Consider the following 24,367-nt stretch of genomic DNA (forward strand, 5'->3'; position numbering starts at 1 on the left):
GAGGCTGCTCCTCAAGTTCTGGCTGCACCTCAGACCCACACTCCTGATCTTTGGCCGCCTGGTGAGGGAGGCAGGGGGGGGGGGGTGGTGGTGGCAGGTCAGGGGACCTCCTCGTGGGCCTGCCCAAGGTGGCTATCCACAGGTCCAGGTTAGACGTGGCCCGTGGGGGCGGTCGCTCCGACTGTCTGCCTCTCTTCCGCGGAATTCTCCGCGCCCGGGTGGCCCTGGAGCGGGAGCGCGCGCGGTGTCTGCCGGTACGCTCGAGGCTTTCCGCGACCGGTGGGCGCCGCAGGGACTGGAGTGCATCCTGGACCGAGATAATAAAATTATAATTTGACATTTATTTTGTGTTTATTGGTTTTCTCCACACGAACACACCCTAAACACCCCCCCCCCCACTTCTTATAAAATGGGGGCCTAAAACACACGCAAAAAAAGAAAAAGAAAAAAACACACCAAAAACTTGCACCTTTAAAGTAGTAAATCATCCCAAGGCTTTCACAGGAGCAAAATCAGACAAAATTTTGACACCGAGCCACAGGAGGAGATATTAGGACAGGTGACCAAGAAATATCTACAAGACACTCCATGCCCTGCGGCGCCCACCAGTCACAGAAGGTATCAAGTGGACGTCACATACTCCCTCTCCAGGGCCACCTGGGCACAGACAAGACCACAGAAGAGAGACATGAAGCTGACTCCTTGCTGGTTTGAGGCTGGAGTTTGTTGTTGGACACTTTCAGATTCTGCTTCACATTCGGGTTGGAGGCATTCCCCGTGGTTTGATCACGTGACATCTGACCATGTGATGCCTGATCACATGACATAAGATCACATGACTTCTACAAATGTTATTGCATTTACTTCTGTGAAGGTTGGGTCCTTTGTCGTTGAGAATCTTTTGCTGGTGGTTTTACGCCAGCAATTGTTGTGTGACAAGTTCCAAAGACCAGGCAAAGAGGGGAAACCGAGGGAGGGGGAAACCGAGGGATGGGGAAGGGGGGAAACCGAGGGGGGGGGGGAGAGGGAGAAGGGAAACCGAGGGAGGGGAAACTGAGGAGGGGGGAGAGGGGGAGCGAGGCAACCGAGGGAGGGGGAGAGGGAGAGGGGAAACCGAGGGGAGGGGGAGAGGGGAAACCGAGGGATGGGGAAGGGGGAAACCGAGGGATGGGGAGAGGGGAAACCGAGGGAGGGGAGAGGGGGAGGGGAGAGGGGGAGGGGAGAGGGGGGAGGGGGGAGGGGGGAGGGGGGAGAGGGGGAGGGGAGAGGGGGGAGGGGGAGAGGGGGAGGGGGAGGGGGAGGAGGGAGAGGGGGAGGAGGGAGGAGGGAGAGGGGGAGGAGGGAGGAGGGAGAGGGGAGGAGGGAGGAGGAGGGAGGGGGAGGAGGGAGGGAGGGGGAGAGGGGCAACCGAGGGAGGGGAAGAGGGGAAACCGAGGGAGGGGAAACCGGGGGGAAACCGAGGGGGGAGGGGGAAGGGGAGAGGGGGAGAGGGGAAACCGAGGGATGGGGAAGGGGGGAAACCGAGGGATGGGGAGAGGGGAAACCGAGGGAGGGGGAGGAGAGGGGGGAGGAGGGAGGGGGAGAGGGGCAACCGAGGGAGGGGAGGAGGGGCAACCGAGGGAGGGAGGGGGGAGGAGGGGAAACCGAGGGAGGGGGAGGAGGGGAAACCGAGGGAGGCGGAGGGGGAGAGGGGAAACCGGTGGGGGGGGAGAGGGGAAACCGAGGGAGGGGGGAGGGGGAGAGGGGAAACCGAGGGAGGGGGGAGGGGGAGATGGAAACCGAGGGAGGGGGGGAGGGGGAGATGGGAAACCGAGGGAGGGGGGAGGGGGAGATGGGAAACCGAGGGGGAGAGGGGAAACCGAGGGGGAGAGGGGAAACCGAGGGGGAGAGGGGAAACCGAGGGAGGGGGAGAGGGGAAACCGAGGGAGGGGGAGAGGGGGAAACCGAGGGAGGGGGGAGGGGGAGAGGGGAAACCGAGGGAGGGGGAGGGGGAGAGGGGAAACCGAGGGAGGGGGAGGGGGAGGGGGAGAGGGGAAACCGAGGGAGGGGGTGAGGGGAAACCGAGGGAGGGGGGAGAGGGGAAGAGGGGAAACCGAGGGAGGGGGGAGGGGAAACTGAGGAGGGAGGGGGGAGGGGAAGCGGGGAAACCGAGGGGGGGAGGGGAAGAGGGGAAACCGAGGGAGGGGTGGAGGGGAAGCAGGGAAACCGAGGGGGTGAGGGGGAGGGGAAGAGAGGAAACCGAGGGAGGGGGAGAGGGGAAACCGACGGGAGGGGGAGGGGGGAGGTGGAGAGGGGAAACCGAGGGAGAGGGCAGGGGGAGAGGGGAAACCGAGGGGGGAGGGGGAGAGGGGAAACCGAGGGTGGGGGAGGGGAAGAGGGGAAACCGAGGGTGGGGGGGGGGAAGAGGGGGAGACCGAGGGAGAGGGGAGAGGGGGGAGACCGAGGGAGGGGGGAGAGGGGGAGACCGAGGGAGGGGGAGAGGGGGAGACGGGGAGACCGAGGGAGGGGGAGGGGGAGACGGGGAGACCGAGGGAGGGGGAGGGGAGAGGGAGAGGGGGAGACCGAGGGAGGGGGGGAGAGGGGTGAGACCGAGAGAGAGAGGGGAAACTGAGGGAGGCAGAGTGGAAATCAGAAGTGGGAGGAACTTTGATTCCACCAGTAACTAATGGTAACTCATTGAAATTGCACTGATAACTAATAGTAAAGTGGTAACACGTAGATTCCCTCATAACCAACAGTAATACAATAACTCACCGATAGTCTATATGTAACTGCTAGTAAAAGCTGTAATGTCCTGATATCCTATTTGTAACTAGTAGTAATCCTATAACCAGCTGATAGTCACTCTGAAACCAGAGCCAGAATCCCCCTGCACTGCACAAGGTGCGGTCAGGCTCCCCAGTCGATGCCACTTTTAATAGGCCCGATCTCTCTCCCTATCTCCTTGGATTCCGGTTCTGAGTGAACGTGACGACTCTGGACTGGGAGCCTCAGTCAGAGCCGATCTGTACTTGGACTTCACACGCCAAAACCGGGCGAACCAAACCGGGAGATCGCACGTCGGGCAGCGGGCTCAGTGTTTGGGGCAATTCCCACAGGACACGTCGTCCTAAACTCAGCTCAGCACCAACATTTCTAAACCACTCCCTGAGCTCGGACTCAATAAAGGGGAGTTTTCATAGAATTATAGAAATTACAGCAAAGGGAGAGGCTATTCGGCCCCCCGGTGCTAGCGTTCTCTCCTGTAACTCCATTCCCCCCCAAAGATCTTTTTTTATATTTATTTATCCCGTTCCCTTTGAAATTAAGTTTCAGTCTCTACCTCAATTGCCACACGTGGCGAAGGATCTCACGGACATAAAGCCCTCAGTTCAAGAACCTTCCTCCTCCCTTCCCCCTTGTTTCTTCCAGCGAGAATCCTTGGTTTCTGTTCCCCATTTGCCCACCAGTGGAAATAATCTTTCACTATTTACCCATAGTAAGGTCCCAGGTTTCACGTACCCATTTACTGGATGCTCCTCTCTAGTGCTGCTCTCACTCACCATCTTGCTGCTGCTCCTGGCTCTGCGGGAAATGCAGGACCCCCCCCCCCACCCCGAGCTTGAGCCCCAATGCGCCTACCCCCAGTCCCCTTCTACCCCAACCTCCCATCCCCTAATCCCCATCTCGTTGCCCTCACTCCCCTAGCCCCCATTTTCCCCAGCCCACATTCGTCCCCTATTCCCATCTCCCTCTCCCCTCTCTCCCATTCCCATCTCCCTCTTCCCACCGAGCCCCAATTCCCCAATCTCCATCTGTCCCCCTGAACCTCCATTCCCCAGTCTCCTTCTCTCCCCCGACCCCCCAGTCTCCCTCTCCCCGAGCTCCCAGTCCCCAGTCTCCATCTCTCTCCCTGAGCCATTCCCCAGTTTCCATCTCTCTCCCCGAGCCCCCATTCCCCAGTCTCCCTCTCCCCCCAAACCCCCATTCCCAGGATCCATCTCTCCCCCCGATCCTCCATCTCTCCCCAAGCCCCCATTCCCCAGACTCTTCCCCCCCCAACCCCCATTCCCGTCTACATCTCCCCCAAGCCCCCGTTCCCCAGACTCCCTCTCCTCCCCACCCCCATTCCCATCTCCCTCCCCGATCCTCCATTCCCATCTCCACTAATACCCGTCTCCCTCTCCCCTAAGTACCCATTTCCCAGCTCTTCTCCCCCACTCAAGCCCCCCCATGATTTCAAAGCTCCCCCCATTTCATAGCCCCCTGATTTTGCTGCGGTGGTTGGGTTATGTCACCAAGCCGAAGGTTTCTCTAATAGTAGGTGTTGATGTTGGGGGGCGGGGGCAAACAGTGGCGGGAAATTTAAAACCCTGATCTCCCAGGCTGCTGGAGGCAGCGCAATCCCCAATTCCAGGAAACTCCCAGTTATTCCAGGAGGGTTGGGAACCCTATTTGAGGCTGGAGTTTGTTGTAGCACTCTTTGTTTCTGTTTCACATTGTAAATCCATGTCCATGTTGCCTGGTCCCATTTCTTTATTAACCTTGAAGTAACTGCATCACTCAAGATAAAAAACTTCTCACCGTTCTCTGCTGAATGCACACGTGCATCTTGCGGAAGGCTCTACTGGTGCAGGCCGTTAGAGATTAAGATTGAGAAATAGTAAGGGAATCCATTTATAGACTTATATTGTATCCCATTTTAGTTCTGTAGTTGAAAAAAAAACTTTTAATTAGAATCGAAAGATTGCAAAAAGGCTGAATATGTGTCCGTACAGAGGTCGTGTGCAGCCTGCTTCTGGGCCAGGTCACACATTGTTTACATTTGGATTTGCTTTAGTAACATAGGAACAGGAGGCCATTCAGCCCCTCGAGCCTATTCCGTCATCAATGAGATCATGGCCGATCTATATTCTAACTCCATTTACCCGCCTTGATTCCATATCCCTTAATACCTTTAGCTAGAAAAAAATTTATTGATCTCAGATTTATCACTCCAACTGGAGACTGAGTTCTCTTTTTATGCCTCGTTAACCCAAACATGCTTTCTCTGCAACTTCGAGATCGTAATATTTAGCAGGGCCTGGGGGGCATCTTGATTGAGACTGGTACCAAAAGTGGATAAATATTTACAGAATGCAGATGCCTATGGAATAGTGGAGTAAAATTGTAGCTATAGGTTGGGAGATGAAGAAGAGAACTTGTGGGGGAGTCCAAGGCTAAGGGTCATAAATATAAAACAGCCGTAAATAAATCCAATAGGAAATTCAGGGGAAACCTCTGTTACCCAGAGTGGTTAGAATGCGGAACTCGCTACCACAAGGAGTAGCATAGATGCATTTAAGGGGAAGCTAGATACATGAGGGTGAAAGGAGTAGAAGGTTATGCTGATAGGGTTAGATGAAGTGGCAGGAGGGGGAAGGAAGCTCGTGTGGAGTATAAACACCAGCACGGGCCAGTTGGGCCGAATGGCCTGTTTCTGTGCTGTAGATTTGATGAGAGAGGAATCCGGACTGTAACGTGTGTATCTTCTGCGGTCGCCTTTATGTAATCTCGATGTTGGCCATATGTTCTGGTTCATTTAACCTTTAATTAACCTTCAAGTGTTTGACTGCCTGTTGAATTCATCCTCGTCTATTCACATTCCTAACACAAGCCACCCACCGGTACCTCTCACAACTGACTATTATTCATAGTGACCGTAGGTAGGCTATTCAACCACAGGAATCAACACAGCTCAGCCTGATCTCCTCACCTGATATACCCACTGTTTCAAGCAAGTGACTGGATAAAAGATCATGCTTTGTTAGCAACAGTTTCTGGTTATTAAAAATAAAGTGTAAAGGATCAAAATTTGGGCTGCCTTTATGGCAAGGCTGGACTAGTAATCCAGAGGCCTCGACTAGTAATCCAGCAGAATCTGTGTTTGAATCCCATCATGGCAGTTTGATCCTCTTAATTCAGTTTAATCTGATGACCGTGAAGCTGTCGGATTGTTGTAAAAACCCAACTGGTTCACTCATGTCCTTTAGAGAAGGAAACCTGCCCTCCTTACCCGCTCTGGGTCTGTGTAACTCCAGTCCCACGCCAACGCGGTTGACTCTTAACTGCTCTATAAAGTAGCCTAGCAAACCACTCAGTTGTATCAAACTGCTCTGCAGCAATTCAAGAAGGCGGCCCACCACCACCTTCTCAGGAAACATAGGAACAGGAGTAGGCCATTCGGCCCCTCGTGCCTGCTCCGCCATTTGATAAGATCGTGGCTGATCTGTGATGTAAATCCATATACCTGCCTTTGGTTCATATCCCTTAATACCTTTGGTTGCCAAAAAGCTATCTATCTCAGATTTAAATTTAGCAATTGAGCTAGCAATTGCGGAAGAGAGTTCCAAACTTCTACCACCCTTTGTGTGTAGAAATGTTTTCTAATCTCACTCCTGAAAGGTCTGGCTCTAATTTTTAGACTGTGCCCCCTACTCCTAGAATCCCCAACCAGCGGAAATAGTTTCTCTCTATCCACCCCATCTGTTCCCCTTAATATCTTAGAAACTTCGATCAGATCACCCCTTAACCTTCTAAACTCCAGAGAATACAACCCCAATTTGTGTAATCTCTCCTCGTAACTTAACCCTTGAAGTCCAGATATCATTCTAGTAAACCTACGCTGCACTCTCTCCAAGGCCAATATGTCTTTCCGAAGGTGCGGTGCCCAGAACTGCTCACAGTACTCCAGGTGCGGTCTAACCAGGGGTTTGTACAGCTGCAGCATAACTTCTGCCCCCTAGTCCTTTAGCTATAAAGGCCAGCATTCCATTAACCAATAAATGCCGGCCTTGCCAGCGAGGCCCAAGAATGAACTTTTAAAAATTAGATGCTGTTTATTACCTGTAAATTTTATGGCTTGCGTTTGTACAAGACAAGTTAGACAAAAAAATGGCCTTAGTGTTATATTCTTTTAATACTGTACAAGAAATTACTAAAAAGAGAGGCTTTAAGAGCAAGGAAATCAAACTAGTAACATCAAAGAAAGAAATGCCATCCAGCCCATATATTACCATTTACTACATCAGTTCGAATCTGAGCTGGAACAATTGATACACACTGCAGTAAAAATATATTCCCACACTTCCTGGAGAATCCTGTATCCAGTTGCACACAGATTATAATGTATAATACAGTGATACAAATAACGGTATGATACAAAATATTTACAGGCAGATTAATGTAATCATGTCTGGAAAGATTCAGAAGGGGTTAGTGGTGAATGGCCGTTAGTGACAGTGTGGTAAGTACAGGGTGCTAATGCCGTTGTGACGAGCACGATGCAGCACTGAGAGGGGACGTCTGACAAGCATTTTACATCGTCTTGGGCAAGTGGTGAGGCCGGGCCGACTGCCCCTCGCTGCGGGCGGAAGCTGCTCGCGGAGTCATTTCTCCAACTGTTGGGGCGTGCTGAAAGCTTCGTACACATTGGCAGCAAAGTCCTTCACCTGGTCCATCAGCAGCAGGTCCTGGGTAGCAATTGCATCGGACAGTCAGCAACAACAACTTGCATTTTATACAGCACCCCTTTAAAAAGGTAGAAAAGTGTTCCGGGGGGCCTTCACGGAGGCACAGTCAGACCACAAATAGACGGCAGGTAAGAGGAGGAGAGATTAGGAGGGGTGGCCAAAAGGTGGATCAGAGAGGTGGGTTTTAATAAGTGTCTTAAGAGGAGAAGGAGGTGGAGAGATGGAGGGGTTTAGGGAGGGAATTCCAGAGCATGAGGCCTAGGTAGCTGAAGGCACTGTCACCGATGATAGGTCGAAGGTAAGGAGGGGAAATGCACACGGGGCCAGAATTGGAGCAATAGAGAGAGGCCGTGGGAAAAGTGGTTGGAGGGCTCGAGGAGCTTACCCAATGCAAAAATGAGAATTTTAAATTGGAGGAGCGAGGGAACTGGAATCCAATGTAGCTGAAGGGAGCCTGTTTACTGATTTAACTGAAAAACCACAGGGAAGGGCCGAGACCCACATTACAGGATACTGTCGTGGCTAAAAAGAGTAACAAAGAAGGCAAATTAAGTCAAGAACTAACATTTAAGTGACTCCAAGCTTAGCCTCTAGATAAGGTGGGGGGGGGGCAGGAAAGAGAGGTAAAGAGTTCCAGAATTTTAGGGATCCAGGAAAATAACGAGTTAGAGAAGGTGCGATGGGCCTGGATTGTAACACAGTGAGAATGCAGAGAGCAAGAAGAGGGAAATTGGATCCACAAAATGTCCGTCACTCACTTGAACAAAATGGCTGGGTGTCTCACTGCAGGTCGAATGTATCTGCCCATTAATAATTGGGATGATTTTGGCGAGTGGAAGTCGAACATTGGACAAGCTGCAAGGGGAAAAAGGATGAATGTGAAACAAGAGAGGAAAATGTTGTTGGTGGAATCAATTCTCACAGTGGACCTCAGAGGCTGTGTGTGAGGAACGTACAGCCCTATCTGCAGTCAGTCTCTCTGCCCAATTAACAGCCAGAGATCAGGAGGATTATCAGCCGAAGCCTTCTGCTCTATGGCACGCTATGTCAGTATACCAGAATCACTGTGTTCTGCACCATTATAAACATCTCCACCTCAACCCACTGGAAGTACACAATCTAAAGCTTCAGAAGCTTTTCAGTACAATCTGAAATAGAGAGACTCGACCACCAAAAAAACCTCCCCTTTTATAATTGAGTTCCAGCAGCCCAGGCAAGACCTACTGAGGTATTCATGATTGCAGAGGATATAATCACAAACCCAAGCTAAGAAGTGGGAAAGTGAGCAGAGTTTAGACAGAGGGTGGTGCATATTTAGAACAGACTGCTGGGAGTGGGAGGGGGCAGTGTTGGCAAAATCAAGAAGGCACTGGAAGGGTCATCGACCTGAAACGCTAACTGTGTCTCTCTCTCTCCACAGATGCTGCCCGACCTGCTGAGTGTTTCCCAGCATCTTCTGTTTTTATTTCAGATTGCCAGCGTCCGCAGTATTTTGCTTTTGCTGTCGTGGCACTGGGTACGTACGTTTGGCGGAGAAAGTTGATTGAGGGGTGTGAAAGATGGAGAAGTTTGGGGGCTGGCCGGATGGATTTCTCCTTTTGTGAGTCAGGTGTGGGTCGGTCAGTTTGAAGAACTCTGCCACTGTGCCAAGCAGTTCGGTTAAGTGGCCTCTTCCTGTCCTGTACATTCCTGCAATATAGAGTGGAACTCCCGCTACTCTGCCACGGCAATGGGTTCTAACCTGGGCCTGTCTGGGCAGACTACAGCCGCGTTCTGTCCCAGGGTTTAATCGAGTGGAGACGGGACGGTAGCAGGCGTGCTACCAGCATGCCCGTCGCCCCTGCTGGTCCAGGGGGAGGCAGTGCCAGCTGATTTACAGGTGCGCTCATTTCCATATAATTTTTTAAAATAAAATTTCTTTAAAATATTCTCTCAAGCTTACCGGAACAAAACTACAATTCCACAGAGTCAAAAAACTGTAAAGATGGCCCAAGAACCATCATCAAGTATCTCATAGAATTTTACAGCACATGAGGCCATTCGGCCCATCGTGACTGCGGCGGCTCTTTGGAAGAGCTATCCAATTAGTTTCACTCCCCTGCTCTTTCCCCATAGCCCTACAAATTTTACTTTGTCAACTATAAATATCCAATTCCCTTTTGAAAGTTGCTATTGAATCTGCTCCCAACAGTCCTTCCAGGCAGTGGATATCAGATCAGAACAAATTGTTGCGTAAAAACATTTCTCCTCACCTCCCCCCTTGTTCATTTGCCAATTATCTTAAATCTGTGTCCTCTGGTTACCGACCCTTCTGGTTCCTGGGCACCAGGCTATAGCCATATCTCTCCTGCCTGCACATGTCTAATGGCCTGTTGTACTGCAATGGGGGAACGCACTGACCTGCTGATCATTCCGTTTTGAGTCAGCTCCTGTTCTGTTGGTTTGAAGAACTCCGCCATGTTGTCCAGCAGTCGGCTGAATCCTCGATTCAAACAGGAATTTAAAACAGTGTTGAAGTCTGAACTGTAATAGTCACACAAAATAATAGATGATTAAAGACCACATCCTGCTTTAGTTTTATTCACTTTATGAACGTTAACATGTATGCGAACCAAGTGCAAGCAGAAGAGCACATTGTTTCTCAGCCTGCGGTGAGCGGAGAGGATGGAATTCAGCTCAGTTACTTTCCAGAGATGGTGAGGGGGGGGGGGTTAAAAATTCAAAAATCGGAAACCTGACCCCAATCCACCTCCAACGCACCCACTTCTGGTTTTAACGAGGCTGCGTGCCTTAAATTTTAGCACAGTTTTGGGTTAAACGCCTGCGGGTCGGGCTTCCCGGGGCTCGGGATACCCAGCAGCTGGAGGGAGGCGAGAACTGCCGGATCCAGCAGGTAAAAGCCTTTCCAGCGCTGCTTGTGGGCCAGGAGGAGCAGGAGTGCTTCCCCCCACCAACACCCCTCTGTGATCAATCACAAGGGACTGACGAGCCCTCCGATTTTCCCACCCTCTCCCTGCGCTGGTGGATGAAATGGGAAGCGAAAGTTTCTCACTTCCACTTAAGACCCCCGTCCAGACAAACAAGGAAGGACGAGCAGAAACCTGGTACAGCCGTGGCTCAGTGGGCAGCACTCTCGCCTCTGAGTCAGAAGGTCGTGGGTTCAAGTCCCACTCCAGAAACTTGAGCGCAAAATCTAAGCTCACACTCCCAGTGCAGTACTGAGGGAGTGCTGCACTGTCAGGAGGTCCTGCCTTTAGGATGAGTGCTGCACTGTCAGAGGCCACGTAACAGATCCCACGGCACTACTTCAAAGAAGAGCAGGGGGCGTTCTCCCCGGTGTCCTGGCCAATATTTATCCCTCAACCAACACCATTAAAAAAGATTATCTGCTCATTATCTCATTGCTGTCTATGGGATCTTGCTGTGCGCAAATTGGCTGCTGCGTTTCCTACGTTACAACAGTGACTACGCTTCAAAAGTACATAATTGGCTGTAAAGCACTTTGGGGTGTCCTGAGGTTATGAAAGGCGCTATAGAAATGCAAGCCTTTCTTTCTTTACCCCCTCCCACCTCCACCAGGTAAGCCTGGAGAAGATCACAGCCGTGCCGGTGTGAATCTCACTCCCGATGTCCTGGTCAGACTTCAACAGCTGAAAAAAAACACAGCGCTGTCAGAGGAAAGCTGAATTTCTCTCGCCCGGAATCCCCTCATACAGACCTTTCTAGCATATCTCTAGTTTCATTTAGAAGTTTGATTGTGGTTAAGTCCTTCTCTGTCAAGCCACAGGCCTGCAAAACAAATAATAAAGATTATACAGAAATTACAGTGACAGGTCCTGTATCAAACCCCGCCTTTTATCACACACCAGCCTTGGCTATAGGGGCAGGCGGGCAGGCTGCAGAGCTGCTCTCTGGTCTCTCCTGATAGGAGATGCAGGGTCTGTGCACGAGGTTCCCTATTGGAAGATTCAGTACCTGTGAGTGAGGTTCGCTATTGGGAGATTCAGTACCTGTGAGCGAGGTTCCCTATTGGAAGATTCAGTACCTGTGAGCAAGGTTCGCTATTGGGAGATTCAGTACCTGTGAGCGAGGTTCCCTATTGGAAGATTCAGTACCTGTGAGCGAGGTTCCCTATTGGGAGATTCAGTACCTGTGAGCGAGGTTCCCTATTGGAAGATTCAGTACCTGTGAGCGAGGTTCCCTATTGGGAGATTCAGTACCTGTGAGCGAGGTTCGCTATTGGAAGATTCAGTACCTGTGAGCGAGGTTCGCTATTGGGAGATTCAGTACCTGTGCACGAGGTTCCCTATTGGGAGATTCAGTACCTGTGAGCGAGGTTCGCTATTGGGAGATTCAGTACCTGTTGGGAGGTGCAGGGTCTGGAAGGTCCCAGCTCTGATCCTCGGTCTGTGCTGAGTTGGATGATCTCAGGAGGGGCCCTACGATTGGGCTCAGTGCCTCTGGGTCAGGGAGGGGAAAAACTGGCTAAGGTTCCCGCCATTGACAGCTATCCAATCATCCGTGATGGAAGTCATCAGCGGGTTGAGGCTCTACAGTGAGGTCCTCTGCAGTTGAATAGCCTGGCTGACAACCACCACTGAGGCTGACAAATGAACAACGATGAGTCAGGCACGGAGGAGAAGTCATGGACTCGTGGGCTGTACCCCGGCAAAGGATCAGCAAGGGAGGAGAATTGGCGAGGGAAAAAAATAAGGAAAACTTCTTAGTACAATTGTGGCAATCTGTCGCGAAGGATACCTATTTGCCGCAGGCACTCATTTACAGGGTCAAACCGTACCTGGGAGGCCAAGGTGTTCTCCTCGTCGGGGATTAAGTACCAACACAGCGGGGACCTGGTCGCGACAGTCTCCGTCTCTCCAGAGTGACCGCGGTACTCCACCTGCTGCCGGATTTCGCCGACATACTGTTCCAGCTCCAGCAGCGACATGCTCTGCTTCAGCGAAATGCTGTGAGGAGAAACGGACTGAACGTTAGTGCTCGTGCAGAAGCGCACACACAACAACAAACGGATCGGTCGCCAATGATCAGAAAGAGCGGCACGTGCGTGGGCAGTAACATTCTTTTGCAGTGCAGCTCTGTCCGGCGGTGCCGTCTTTCGGATGAGACGTTAAACCGAGGCCCCATCCGCCCTCTCAGGTGGATGTAAAAGATCCCATGGCACTATTTGAAGTAGAGCAGGGGAGTTCTCTCCAGTGTCCTGGCCCAATATTTATCCCTCAAACAACATCACTAAAAACAGATTATCTGCTCATTATCTCGTTACTGATTGTGGGATCTTGCTGTGCGCAAATTGGCTGCTGCGTTTCCCTACGTTACAACAGTGACTACACTTCAAAAGTACTTCATTGGCTGTAAGGCGCTTTGGGACGTTCTGAGATCGCGAAAGGCAAATTTTAAATGCAAATTATTTCTTTTGGAAGACAAACAGACACACAACTGTCTACTAGAGAGGGAACTGCAAGAACGGAATTTTTATAAAAAACTTCACGGTGGGGCAATCTTTGACTTCCACCTAGGGTTGCCAACTCTGGTTGGACATATTCCTGGAGGTTTCATCACATGACCCTCCACCCATAAGCCCCGTCCAGTTAAACAGCCTTTTTCTCCCCCCACATCCCAATATTTTCATAACTGATAAACAAAACAGTTCTAAGAAAATGAAAAGAAAACACACCATTTTTTTTTAATGCCCCTATGATTATTCCCCGGAGTTGCTCTTAGCAGTGATTAATCTTTAATTCCTGGAGACTCCAGGATAACCCTGGAGGGTTGGCAACCCGACTTCAGCTGGATTTTCCTTTCTCACTCCACTCGGGTGTTGCTTGATGGCCCCGGTGGCAAAGATGAAAATGTACCCCACTGCGTCAGGTGACAGAACGATTGAAGTGCGGAGCACGAGTATATCCGACTTATATACGTTTAACGGCCATAAGACAGCGAAATATTTTATACAGGAACACAGACAGCAAAGATGGTACACAAAAATATATTGCAATTTAAAATAAAATGAAACACCTCTACTGTCCAGAGAGCTAACATCCCCCCCAGGGATCTTTTTAAATCCTTACAGCTTCAGGAGAGTGATTCAGTAAAGGGTACGGTAGCCTGTGGGTAGGGTGGGTCTAATCAGTCTTATTTTGACGCTGCTATTAGCCAGTTTCAATTAAAGCTGACAATAAAACAACGCCGATCAGGAAATCTAGGCTGCTGTGTCTACAGCGGAGGGCCCTGGGGTGGCCCTCTCCCCCTTTTTAGACAATCTCTGAAGCGGGAAGATGGCGGGACTGTAACATTTGCGAAATCTTATCTGAACCTAGAGGTTTCTTCCACACCGAACTTGGAGTCGATTTCAAACAGGCTCCGATTTATTAGCCAATATGGGATCGGATGATGCAGCGACAGCCAAATGCAGCTTCTCTGAATCTTCTTCCCCACTATCACAAGAAGCTGGATTGGCCTGTGGCTGGAGTGGCCCACGCTCCAACAGTGACTACACTTCAAAAAAAGTACTTCATTGGCTGCAAAACGCTTTGGGACCTCCTGTGGTTGTGAAAGGCACTGCATAAATGCAACTCCTTTCTTTCAAGTCTTAAAAGGTTGGGCGGGTGCAGACAGAGTGCAAGACTTTCAAAGCAATCTCCTCCCCTCCACTCCACCTCCCCCCAAGTTGACCTTCTCCCCTCCACCTCCCCCCAAGTTGACCTTCTCCCCTCCCCCGTACCCCACCTCCTCCCCAGTTGACCTTCTCTCCTCTCCTCTCCCGCACCCCACCTCCCCCCTCCCCCCTCCCCGCACCCCACCTCCCCCCTCCCCCCTCCCCGCACCCCACCTCCTCCCCACTTGACCTTCTCCCCTCCCCCCCACCATAGCCACAGCGCTCCTGAATCGGACTCTGAAGCAGAATAATGACAGGTCCCATTATATTTACCTTCCAATCACGTTCTGCACAGCTTTCTTCACCACAGTGATCAGTTCGTTCAAACCTAAATGTGACAAAATGGTGGTGGGGGGTGGGGGGAAGAGGAGAGAAAGCAAAAGAAAAACAGTTATAGTTGGAAACTCAAATGTAGACAAAAGGGGCTTTTGTGATTGGAAGAGTGCAGTCGACAGCTCTCTCTGGTAAAGGTGAAGAACCGGCCCCTTTCTGGGTGGCAACGTGTACTCGCGTTCCCGTGAGTGTTGCGAACTGCTGCCGGAGTCAGCGGCTGCGATTCTGGCCCGCCAAAGGCGCAGAGCCCCTTTAATACGCCTGACCTCAGCGTGGTCTAATTCCGCACCCGAGATGCTCAGGTAAATAAAGGAGAAACACAATGACGTTGTTTCGCTGTGCAGCCACCACGACCCCCAAAATATTGCCGCCCCCCCCCCCACCGAGATAGTCACTGGTGGAAAGGTGTGACTGCAGGTATTAGGAGCTTCTCACAAGCAGCACCAGTGAGAGAACACTGTCACCATCATCCTGACCGCAGCGTGGACACAGCCTATTGAACGGCGGAGAGATTTAGGAGCATCTACTTGCCTTTCTGCACACAATCGCAACCTGTCACTGAACCCAGGATATACGAGTGTGGATTCATAGAATCAAACAGCACAGAAGGAGGCCATTCGGCCCATCGTGCCTGTGCCAGCTCTTTGAAAGAGCTATCCAATTAGTCCCACTCCCTCCCTGCTCTTTCCCCATAGCCCTGCAGTTTTTTTCCTTTTCAAGTATTTATCCAATTCCCTTTCGAAAGTTGTTATTGAATCTGCTTCCACCGCCCTTTCAGGCAGCGCATTCCAGATCATAACAACTCATTGCATAAATTTTTCTTCCTCATCTCCCCCCTGGCTTTTTTGCCGCTTATCTTAAATCCGTGTCCTCTGATTACTGACCCTGCTGCAAGATTCCTACACTAGTCCTTCAGGTAACGTCTTCCTACAGCTCTCGTCCCAAATCCTGAGTTTCCTTCAGCTGCCAAAGTGATGGAAGGACCTACGCAGGACAGCTTACGACATGCAAGTCACCTTGTTGTTCCAGACACTCAAGTCCATTTCTACATATCAGGCTTACTCATCGCCAGTTGCTTAATCCAGGTCCTTGTGTGAGGGGCTTTGGCAAAGAGAAACATCTCCCCCTTCCTACTGATGTCCTACGGTACGGTGACCAAAGCTACACAGAATACTCCACACGGGGTCTAACCAAGGATTTGTGCAGCAACGTCACACCTTTTGATTTGTACTTGAAGTAACCGGGCGCAAGACAAACCCCAGTCAAGAAGCACAGCAAGCATGCTTACCGTCCCCAAGGAGATGCTGTATACTCGACAGATACTGCTGCTGTACCTCCGGAGGAGCTAAAGGGGTCTGCGGCATATACAAAATACAAAGTGAGTGACACAGTAATAACTGTTTCTGGCCTACAACAGGCTGCAGCAGAAAGAACAAATTTGCATTGTTATAGCACCTTTTTGCATCGCTCAGAAATATCCTAACGCGCTTTACATACAATTAATCACCTTTGAAATGGGCAGTGACTATTGTTACGTGGTTGAACGTGGCAGGCATTTTGCGCATAGCAAGATCCCAGAAACAACAATGAGATGAATGACCATTGGTCGAGGGAGGAATGTTGGCCAGGACACTGCGAGAACTCCTTACTCACCCACCTGGACAGGGAAACTCCGGCCTTGGTTTAAAGTCTCATGTGAAGATCAGTGCAGCACTCCTTCAGTACCACACTGGAGTGCCAGGCTCGATTATGCGCTCATATTCTGGAATGGGACTTCAGCCCACAACTTTCGGACCCAAGAGGTGAGAATGCTACCAATTGAGCCAAACTCATATGGGGATTCTTGCCATCCAGTTGTATCAGAGCGGGGAGACATTGACATTACGTTTTTGAATCTCTGCCTGCGTGTTATGTGGTGAGTAAACTCAAGTGTACAATGGGCCGAATGGCCTTCTCCTGTGCTGTACCTGCTCTGAAGTGTTTTACAGACATGTGGCTACTGTACGCTGGTCTCCAGTGCCACCTTATGGCAGGATTAAAGTACTGCAGAGGTTATACTGGCTTCCTCTTGCACTGTAATACCTGGACCAACTAGTGATTTTCTGCGTTCTGGGTCTATCAAATTATCAGTAGTCATTAACACTCCTGACACGGCAAACAGCATTTCACTGTCGAAGGGTTTCTTTCTGCATGGGTCCTTTCCGGTGCATCAAACAGAGACAATCTGAACACAGGTGGAAATGCTGCACCTAAACTCCCTGCTTAAGAACATCTGTCAACATCTGTAAAGTGAAAAGATAGGTTAATGTTTCCGGCTCAGACCAGTCACCAAGACATTCTGTCAAAGAGTCTCTATCCAAACTGTTAACTTATGTTTTCTCTTTATAGTTGCCTGATGGGATCTGCTGTGTATTTCCAGCATTTCTGCTTTTTAAGTTGATTTTCAGCCTTTGCAGATTTATTTCCTTTTAACTCGCTGCTTCTGTACGTCGCCAGAGTGAACTTACCGTCCCGTTCTTGCCGACTGCTGCGTTGTCCAGGTAGATATATCCTCCTATGATGTTTAGTTGGACTCGTAAGAGGACCACTAGCATGCAGGTACTATACACAGCCACGATGCTCCGGCTGAAACCTTGGGGGAAGTGAGAAGAGAGGGGAAAGAAGAAAAGGGGAATGAGTGGTTGAGCTGAGAATGATGGACTATACCTCGTCTGATCCCACAGTTCTCTTCACTCGCTTACGGGGTGACCCCCTTGGGGAAGTTTTGTCTCGTCAGCTCTGCGTGATTTGGTTCAGGGTTTCTTGAGGAATCCAACTCATATCTACATTATTGTGGTTAGATGTACCAATCTCTACTTTAGAAGTTGGTCGTCTTCGCTTTCTAGGTTCTAGTTGGTGGATACCAACCACAACGAGTAACTATCACAACTTTACAGTCTATGGAAAACATTGGAACTTTTGCATTGAAGGAGGATCTTTGGTGACAGACTTCTGCCACTGACACCGTTCCTTAATATAAAGGATTGAATCTCAACATTTTCATGGGCCTCGTGAGCTGGTGCTGGGTCTACATTTAAATGTTGTGATTTGTAAATCCAGGGAACACATTTACACTCGCTCACCCCAGTGAAATGCAGTATGTGAAGTGTTGATGAAACTATGGTGGGGGGAAGGTTACAATGAGTTGGCAATTGGCAATGAGGCCAATCCAATCTTTAGGACAGGCAACCCTACTGGAAAATACAAATATTAAATATTGGCCATCCTCACAACTGGGCTGAGCAAAGCCTGCTTATGCTCAGATTTCAGTACAATCCTAGGTCTAAGCATCCGAGACACCACCTACGTAAGAGCACCCCAATACACTCTCAAACATTGGTTGAATCGAACAGAATAGAAACCGGGCTTACTTATGATCCTGAGATCCTCCCAGATCTCCAACTTGTTGGCAGGTCTAAAAGGAAACAGAGACATAAAAACATAAAACTGCAATCGATCCAGACATATTCCATCTGTATATTACGGTGGGGCCTCAATTACCTTATGTAACTGAGAGGATCCCCCTAGTGGATAATGGAAACTGGTGGATAATCAAGAGTCCCCTACGTTGACCTCCTTCTGTGCTGTATGATTCTATGAATTACTGATGTCGGAGTATCTCGTGGGGAGCTCAGCCTTCAGTGGAGCTGGCTATGTGTCTCCCAGTTTGGATGGGCAGCTTTACACTTTACATTGTGTAACAATACATTGTGTTTATGTGCATTAAACAAGAGACAAGTTCCCATGCTATGTTGGTTCAGCTCAGTCAAGGCCAGCACTGGGGAAAATGCAATTGGCCTTGTGTCCCCAAAATAAATCCCGTCTGGGTTATCATTCCCAGTCTCTCCCGTGCTGGAAAGTGCACGGGTGGATGTCGATGGCGGTCGGGATCAGACTCAGTTGTGATGGTTGGGCGACTCAAAGCCCGGCTCACACTTGAGCGAGGTCGTGGAGGGAGTGAGGGCAGCCAGCAGCCACGAAACTCTACGCCAGCACAAGTCAGTGCGTTCAGAGAGAAATCCAATCGGGCAAATGACTTATTCGTTACTGATTTCGATCTGATCTTCAGAAAACTTCCTTTCAGGGAGCACGAGGAATGGCCTCCGGCCAACTGAAACTCACCCCTCTAGGATTCCAACTCTCCCAGCCGAGCATCTAACTCCCCGAATGTCTGCATCCCTCCTACCCTGCCTGATGGATTATTCCAGGCATTCGTTCCCCTAAGTCCTTTCGTAAATTTACTCTTCACTAGTTTACATTTATGACCCCATGGTCCTACTGCCTACTTGTCCTGGTTTATTTTAAAGCAATACCCTAGATTCGCCCTATAGATAGTATTTAGTATTTTATATAATCCAAGATCCCCCCTGGCCCCTGCAATTGTTTTTATATAGAATTACATGCAATCTGCAGCAGAGAAACACGCCATTCAGCCTAATTGGTCCATGCTAGTGTTTATACTCCACTCAAGCCTCCTCCCACCCTGTCCTCTATTTCGTTTTCTCTCTGGGATGTACGGAATGAGCTTTTTATAGTTTATCTTCATAGCTTATTTCCTCTACACTTGGGATGGGATTTGTTGCTCTTCTCTGCACCCTCTCCAATGCTCACACATCCCTTCTGTAATATAGACACTGGAGCTGAAAACAAGCTCAAGTATCAGAGTAGGTACAGCACAGGAGTCAGCCATTCGGCCCCTGTGCCGGCTCTTTAGAAGAGCTATCCAATTAGTCCCATTCTCCTGCTCTTTCCCCGTAGCCCTGTAAAGTTTTTCCCTTCAAGTATTTATCCAATTCCCTTTTGAAAGTTACTATTGCATCTTCTTCCACCGCCCTTTCAGGCAGCGCGTTCCAGATCACAACAACTCGCTGCGTAAGAAAGTGTTTCCTCACATCACCACTGGCTCTTTTGCCGATCACTTTAAATTTGCCACTTCCGCCGCTGGAAACCGTTTCTCCTTATATACTCTATCAAAACCATTCATGATTTTGATCGCCTCTATCCAATCTCCCTTTAACCTTCTCTGCTCTAGGGAGAACAATCCCAGCTTCTCCAGTCTCTCCACATAACTGAAGCCCCTCATCCCTGGTACCATTCTAGTAAATCTCTTTTGCACCCTCTCTACGGCCTTGACATCCTTTCTAAAATGTGGTGCCCAGAATTGAACACAGTACTCCAACTGAGGCCTAACCAGTGTTTTATAAAGGTTTAGCATAACTTCCTTGCTTTTGTACTCTTATGCCTGACTGGTGTAGAGTGTGATCTGACCGGTGCATTGTACTGGCTCAGGAATGACCCTTGCACACTAGCGTGCCATTACTGTCATGTTACAGCAGCACAGATTACTCACAGGAAGGTTTTCAGTCTGTCCCATGCATTACCTGTTTTTCAGCAGGGCTGTGAGACTCTCTGAATTCAGCTGCTGCATGATTGCTTCCCTCAGGGTCGGCAGCATTGAAAGCACTGTCAATACAAAGATAAAAAAGCCTGAGGATACGATCAAAGGCTTTCCCACCCAGTCGGTACTTTTCCCTGCAAGTCTTGGGCAAATCGGTTAACTCCAATGGTCAGAGCTATTACTGACAGACAAAGACTGCAAATCAGCACTGAACTTTCCCTCTGGAAGCAATGAAGTGGAGTAGCGTCCATGACGAGGTAAATTGTACATGGGTGATGGAAGGGACAGGTTCGACGAGGCAAACGGCTACGTCTCCATTCCACTGTCTCTTGTACTTTTAAGGCACTGCCACATCATCAGATGAGGGGTTTGGATCAAATTACCCACCCACTCACCTTGAAGGCCATGATCAGTGTGACAAGGGGGAGATTAAGAAATGGGAGGAGGAGAGGGAAAGAAGGATTCTGACCATCAATAAAAATCGATTACCTGGCATCATACACGAGATATAATAAACTAATCTGCAATTTGCATTATATAAGGGAGCCAGGGATGTTTGCATTTCTTACTATATTTCTTTCACTCGCCAGTTTTCTCCCCATCGCCTCTGGTAGTCATCGACTCCTCAAGTGACCCGGACACTGAATGTTGGCAGGTTATCTGACCGTAAGCGAGGTGGGGAGGGGGAGTCACAACAAAGTCCAAATCCCAAACCTCAAAGTCCACAAATGCACAACTTTCCAGCTGGGCTCTCTGGATTGTGATCAGAAGTGGGAACCCTGGCTGAGTTTCCCCTCATCAACCCAAGGACACAGAGGCCAAATGCAAGTCTGAGATAAGCGAATTTAGCAAAGAACTGGGATCAATCCTCGGATCTTCCTGGTCTGTATGGTTTAGCTACTCACTGGATAAACTCACTGAGCCATTGGAGAGGCTGTATAAATCTGTGTTATCTGACTTTGTTACTGGATAAAAGCAATTGTACTTTTGTTGGTTATTTATCAGTTAACAAGAATGTACTGAATATATATTTGTATATTAATCTACACATCTAGCACGTGGTGATGTCATATTCCGGACTTCACATTTGGTTTCAGATGAAAAATCATAAAACGCTGGGTACTTCTGAGCTGAAGCCTGAAACATAAAGCACATTCCAATGTGAAATGTTCCCTCGTCAAACAACAATTAAAAGCACAGGCCCCAAGCGTGTTTACTTAACATTCTGATTTAATGACCTTAAAGGGATACAGATCCATTTTAGCAGAATAATATATTGTGCATTACATGGTATGATACTTCTGTCCTTATAAAACAGTGCATCATCTAACTGACTGTAGTACACACAGACATCTGTGTCACTGGGCCAAGATTCCTTCCACACAGTTCAGGGTAATTTTGCAAACCAGTGCCCTACTAGGTAAGGCAAGCCTAGCTGGACAGTGGGAAGCTCATTAAGAACATAAGAAATAGAAGCAGGAGTAGGTAATACGGCCCCTCGAGCCTGCTCCACCATTAAGTAAGATCATGGCTGATCTTCGATCTCAAATCCACTTTCCCGCCCGATCCCCATATCCCACGATTCCCCTAGAGTCCAAAAATCTTTCGATCTCAGTTTTGAATATATTCAATGACTGAGCATCCACAGCCCTCTGGGGTAGAGAATTCCAAATATTCACGACCCTCTGAGTGAAGAAATTCCTCTCATCTCAGTCCTAAATGTCCAATCCCTTATCCTGAGAGTATGTCCCATAGTTCTATATTCTCCAGCCACGGGAAACATGCTCTCAGCATCTACCCTGTCAAGCCCTCTTAGTGCTGTGTGCTGGTAAGCTGCATGGTTTTCTCATTTGGTTCGGTGTCAAATTTTGTTTGACAATCGCTCCTGTGAAGCGCCTTGGGACGTTTTATTATGTTAAAGGCGCTATATAAATGCGAGTTGTCGTTGTTTTATCTAGTTAATCTCCAACAGTACCCTTACATACCTTGGGAGTCCCCAAACCTTGGCATAGGAACATAAGAATTGCTCGACGAAAAAGACCAAGATCCACCTGGTTCTCCTTCTACCATCCTGGTGCTCGCACGATACAACATTAATGCAAATTTTGACAATTTGCAATTAAGTTCTCTGTGCTTAAGTAAGGTGTGTTTCTCTAGGGGGAGAGCGTGTGCACTGTATATTGGGCGCATTCTTCGGCGGGTGGGACAAAATGGAGAGGGATTGGTACTCTGCATCTAGACTGTGTATTACCTAATGTGGGAATTCTTTATACTGACATCGGTGCCTAAAGTGGGAAAGTGCTTCATTTCCCAACGTGGACAGCCAATAATAGTCATGCCTTTTGTGGAAATTATCTGAATGCAAACTTTGGAGGCTTGACTCGCGTGCCCCCCCAAAAGGTCACCTCCCTACGGACGCTACGAGCAGCTACTTTGGGCCACTCTGGACAATTGGACTCATCGCACTTTCCTTCAGGCAAAAAGAGGAAGAAAAAGGACTCCTAGCGGTGACAAGATGCCTTTACCAGTCATGTTACAGGTCCGCTGGTTACTCTCAAAATGGTATTGCTGTCGCGCCTGTGAGATGTATTCAGCTGCTTCTCGCTCCTGTAAATCCCGGATCTTCTTTTGTGCATATTTCCCCAACAAGTACACACCTAGGAGTGAAACAAATCAATGAAAATTTTTGTAAAACTTTCAAAATATAGGAAGTGCAAATTCCATTTCCATTATAGATAAAACACTGTACATCATGCTCCTCACCTCTTTCCAAAAAACATGTTCCCAAGTCATTAAAGTCAACTACACTACAACAGTGACGACACTTCAAAAGTAATTAATTGGCAGCAAAGAGCTTTGGGATGTCCTGAGATTATGAAAGGCGCTATATAAATGCAAGTTCTTTCTTTCTATTAACTATCTGTGTGACAGCAGTCAGCCACCCCGGCTCTTGGATTTTAAACTTGCTGTTCTCCCCAGCCACCTTTCGTTTTGTTCACTCCTATACAGAGAATTGCTTTTCTTCCTGTTTCCAATTCTACGCCCTCCGCTCCCCCTACACAAGCCGTATTCCCCACTCCTTCTACTCCACCATCAGTGGATCCTCCTACAGCCACTGTGCGCCTGCCCCTTAGGACGCTTTACCAAAGCAACTTTATCTCACCACCCCTCCCAAACAGCCTATATAAGATATTAAGATGCCTTTTCTCATTTCAGATGCTGACGAACCTACTGTATATTTCCAGAATTTTTCTGTTTTACTCCACCAACCGCTAAAAATGCACAAGCTAGAAGACAGCGAGGCATTGCTACGAAACATTGGATTTCTGAGCAGATTGTGGATTTAAGCGCCTTGGGACATTTTACTGCGTTAAAGATGCCATACGAATGCAAGTTATTGTTGTTGAAAACAGCCAATTTCCCACTCTGCATTAAAAGGGGAATTTCACCCCTCCTTTGGCCACTCGTAATTCTTCGCCCCTTTGTGGCTGTCGGTCCCATAAAAAGGGACTTCTCCAGCCCTGACTGCGCCAATTCCAGTGGCGCATCTGATCCGAAATATCAACCTTTCTGTTTCCGACGCTGCTCGACCTGGCAGAATATTTGGAATCGTGGACGCGGGCTCTTTCACGTCCAGCTGGGAGGGGGGGGGGGGCTGGGGGGGGGGGGGGGGAGACGGGGCACTGGTTTAACGTCTCGTCCGAAAGACGGCACCTCCGGCAGTGCGGCACTCCCTCAGGTCGTGCACCGGGAGTGTCAGCCTGGATTATGTGCTCAAATCTCTGGAGTGGGGCTCGAACCCCGACTCAAGGGGGGGGGGGGAAATGCGACAACTGACACTTAGACAGACAAGTCATACAATTTTAATATATTTTATTTACATGAACCTGTGACCTTTCTGGCCCAGAATCCCGGTTTATTGTCTCCCCCCCCCCCCCCCTCTCATTTTTTTTTAAATAAAAGTCAGAATGACGCTCCCCTCCCCTTTTTCTTTTTCTCTTTTACCTCCCACTAAGGCTCCGGTGAATATAAATTTCTTCTTGTGCCGCCTGATGAAGCTCCAGACCGAGCGCAGCATCTTTCCTGCACCGCGGGGAGGCCGGCCGGCGAGCCGAGGCCCCGAGTCAGTCAGTCAGGGAGGGAGGGAGGGATCCAGCCAACGGCACCGGCCAGGCAGAGAGAGAGAGGGGGAACGATCCGACCACGGCCTACGAGCGGGGCAGGGAGGAGGGGGAGGCGCAGGTTACAGAGCCCGAGTAACGAGGCCTGAGGGCGAGCGACAAGTGTGCGGAGATCCGGCTCCGGGCTTTCGAACGGACCCCCCCCCCCCCCCGGGGATCCGGCTGCGGGATTGTTCGCGAACATTCTTTCTGTTTTGGATCCAGGTTTATTAATCCAACTCCCGGTTTTTATTTTTCCCCACCTCAGACA

The 24,367-nt window shown here is 49.5% G+C and overlaps 1 protein-coding gene across 1 annotated transcript; it reads right to left on the minus strand.

Annotated features, from left to right (window-relative positions):
* Positions 1-6,913: 6,913 nt before the first annotated feature.
* pex3 (peroxisomal biogenesis factor 3) lies at positions 6,914-24,268 on the minus strand. Its single transcript, XM_067988547.1, has 12 exons — positions 23,942-24,268; positions 22,462-22,593; positions 19,920-20,001; positions 17,910-17,953; positions 17,007-17,131; positions 15,788-15,854; positions 14,440-14,494; positions 12,289-12,457; positions 11,209-11,279; positions 9,891-10,013; positions 8,249-8,345; positions 6,914-7,490 (listed from the first exon to the last, which is right to left on the minus strand). Exons 1-12 carry the CDS (start codon positions 24,012-24,014, stop codon positions 7,407-7,409), a joined length of 1,122 nt encoding a protein of 373 aa, XP_067844648.1. The 5' UTR covers positions 24,015-24,268; the 3' UTR covers positions 6,914-7,406.
* Positions 24,269-24,367: the final 99 nt, after the last annotated feature.

Source organism: Heptranchias perlo, chromosome 8, assembly GCF_035084215.1.
Source record: "Heptranchias perlo isolate sHepPer1 chromosome 8, sHepPer1.hap1, whole genome shotgun sequence".
In the NCBI taxonomy this organism is placed as follows: domain Eukaryota; kingdom Metazoa; phylum Chordata; class Chondrichthyes; order Hexanchiformes; family Hexanchidae; genus Heptranchias; species Heptranchias perlo.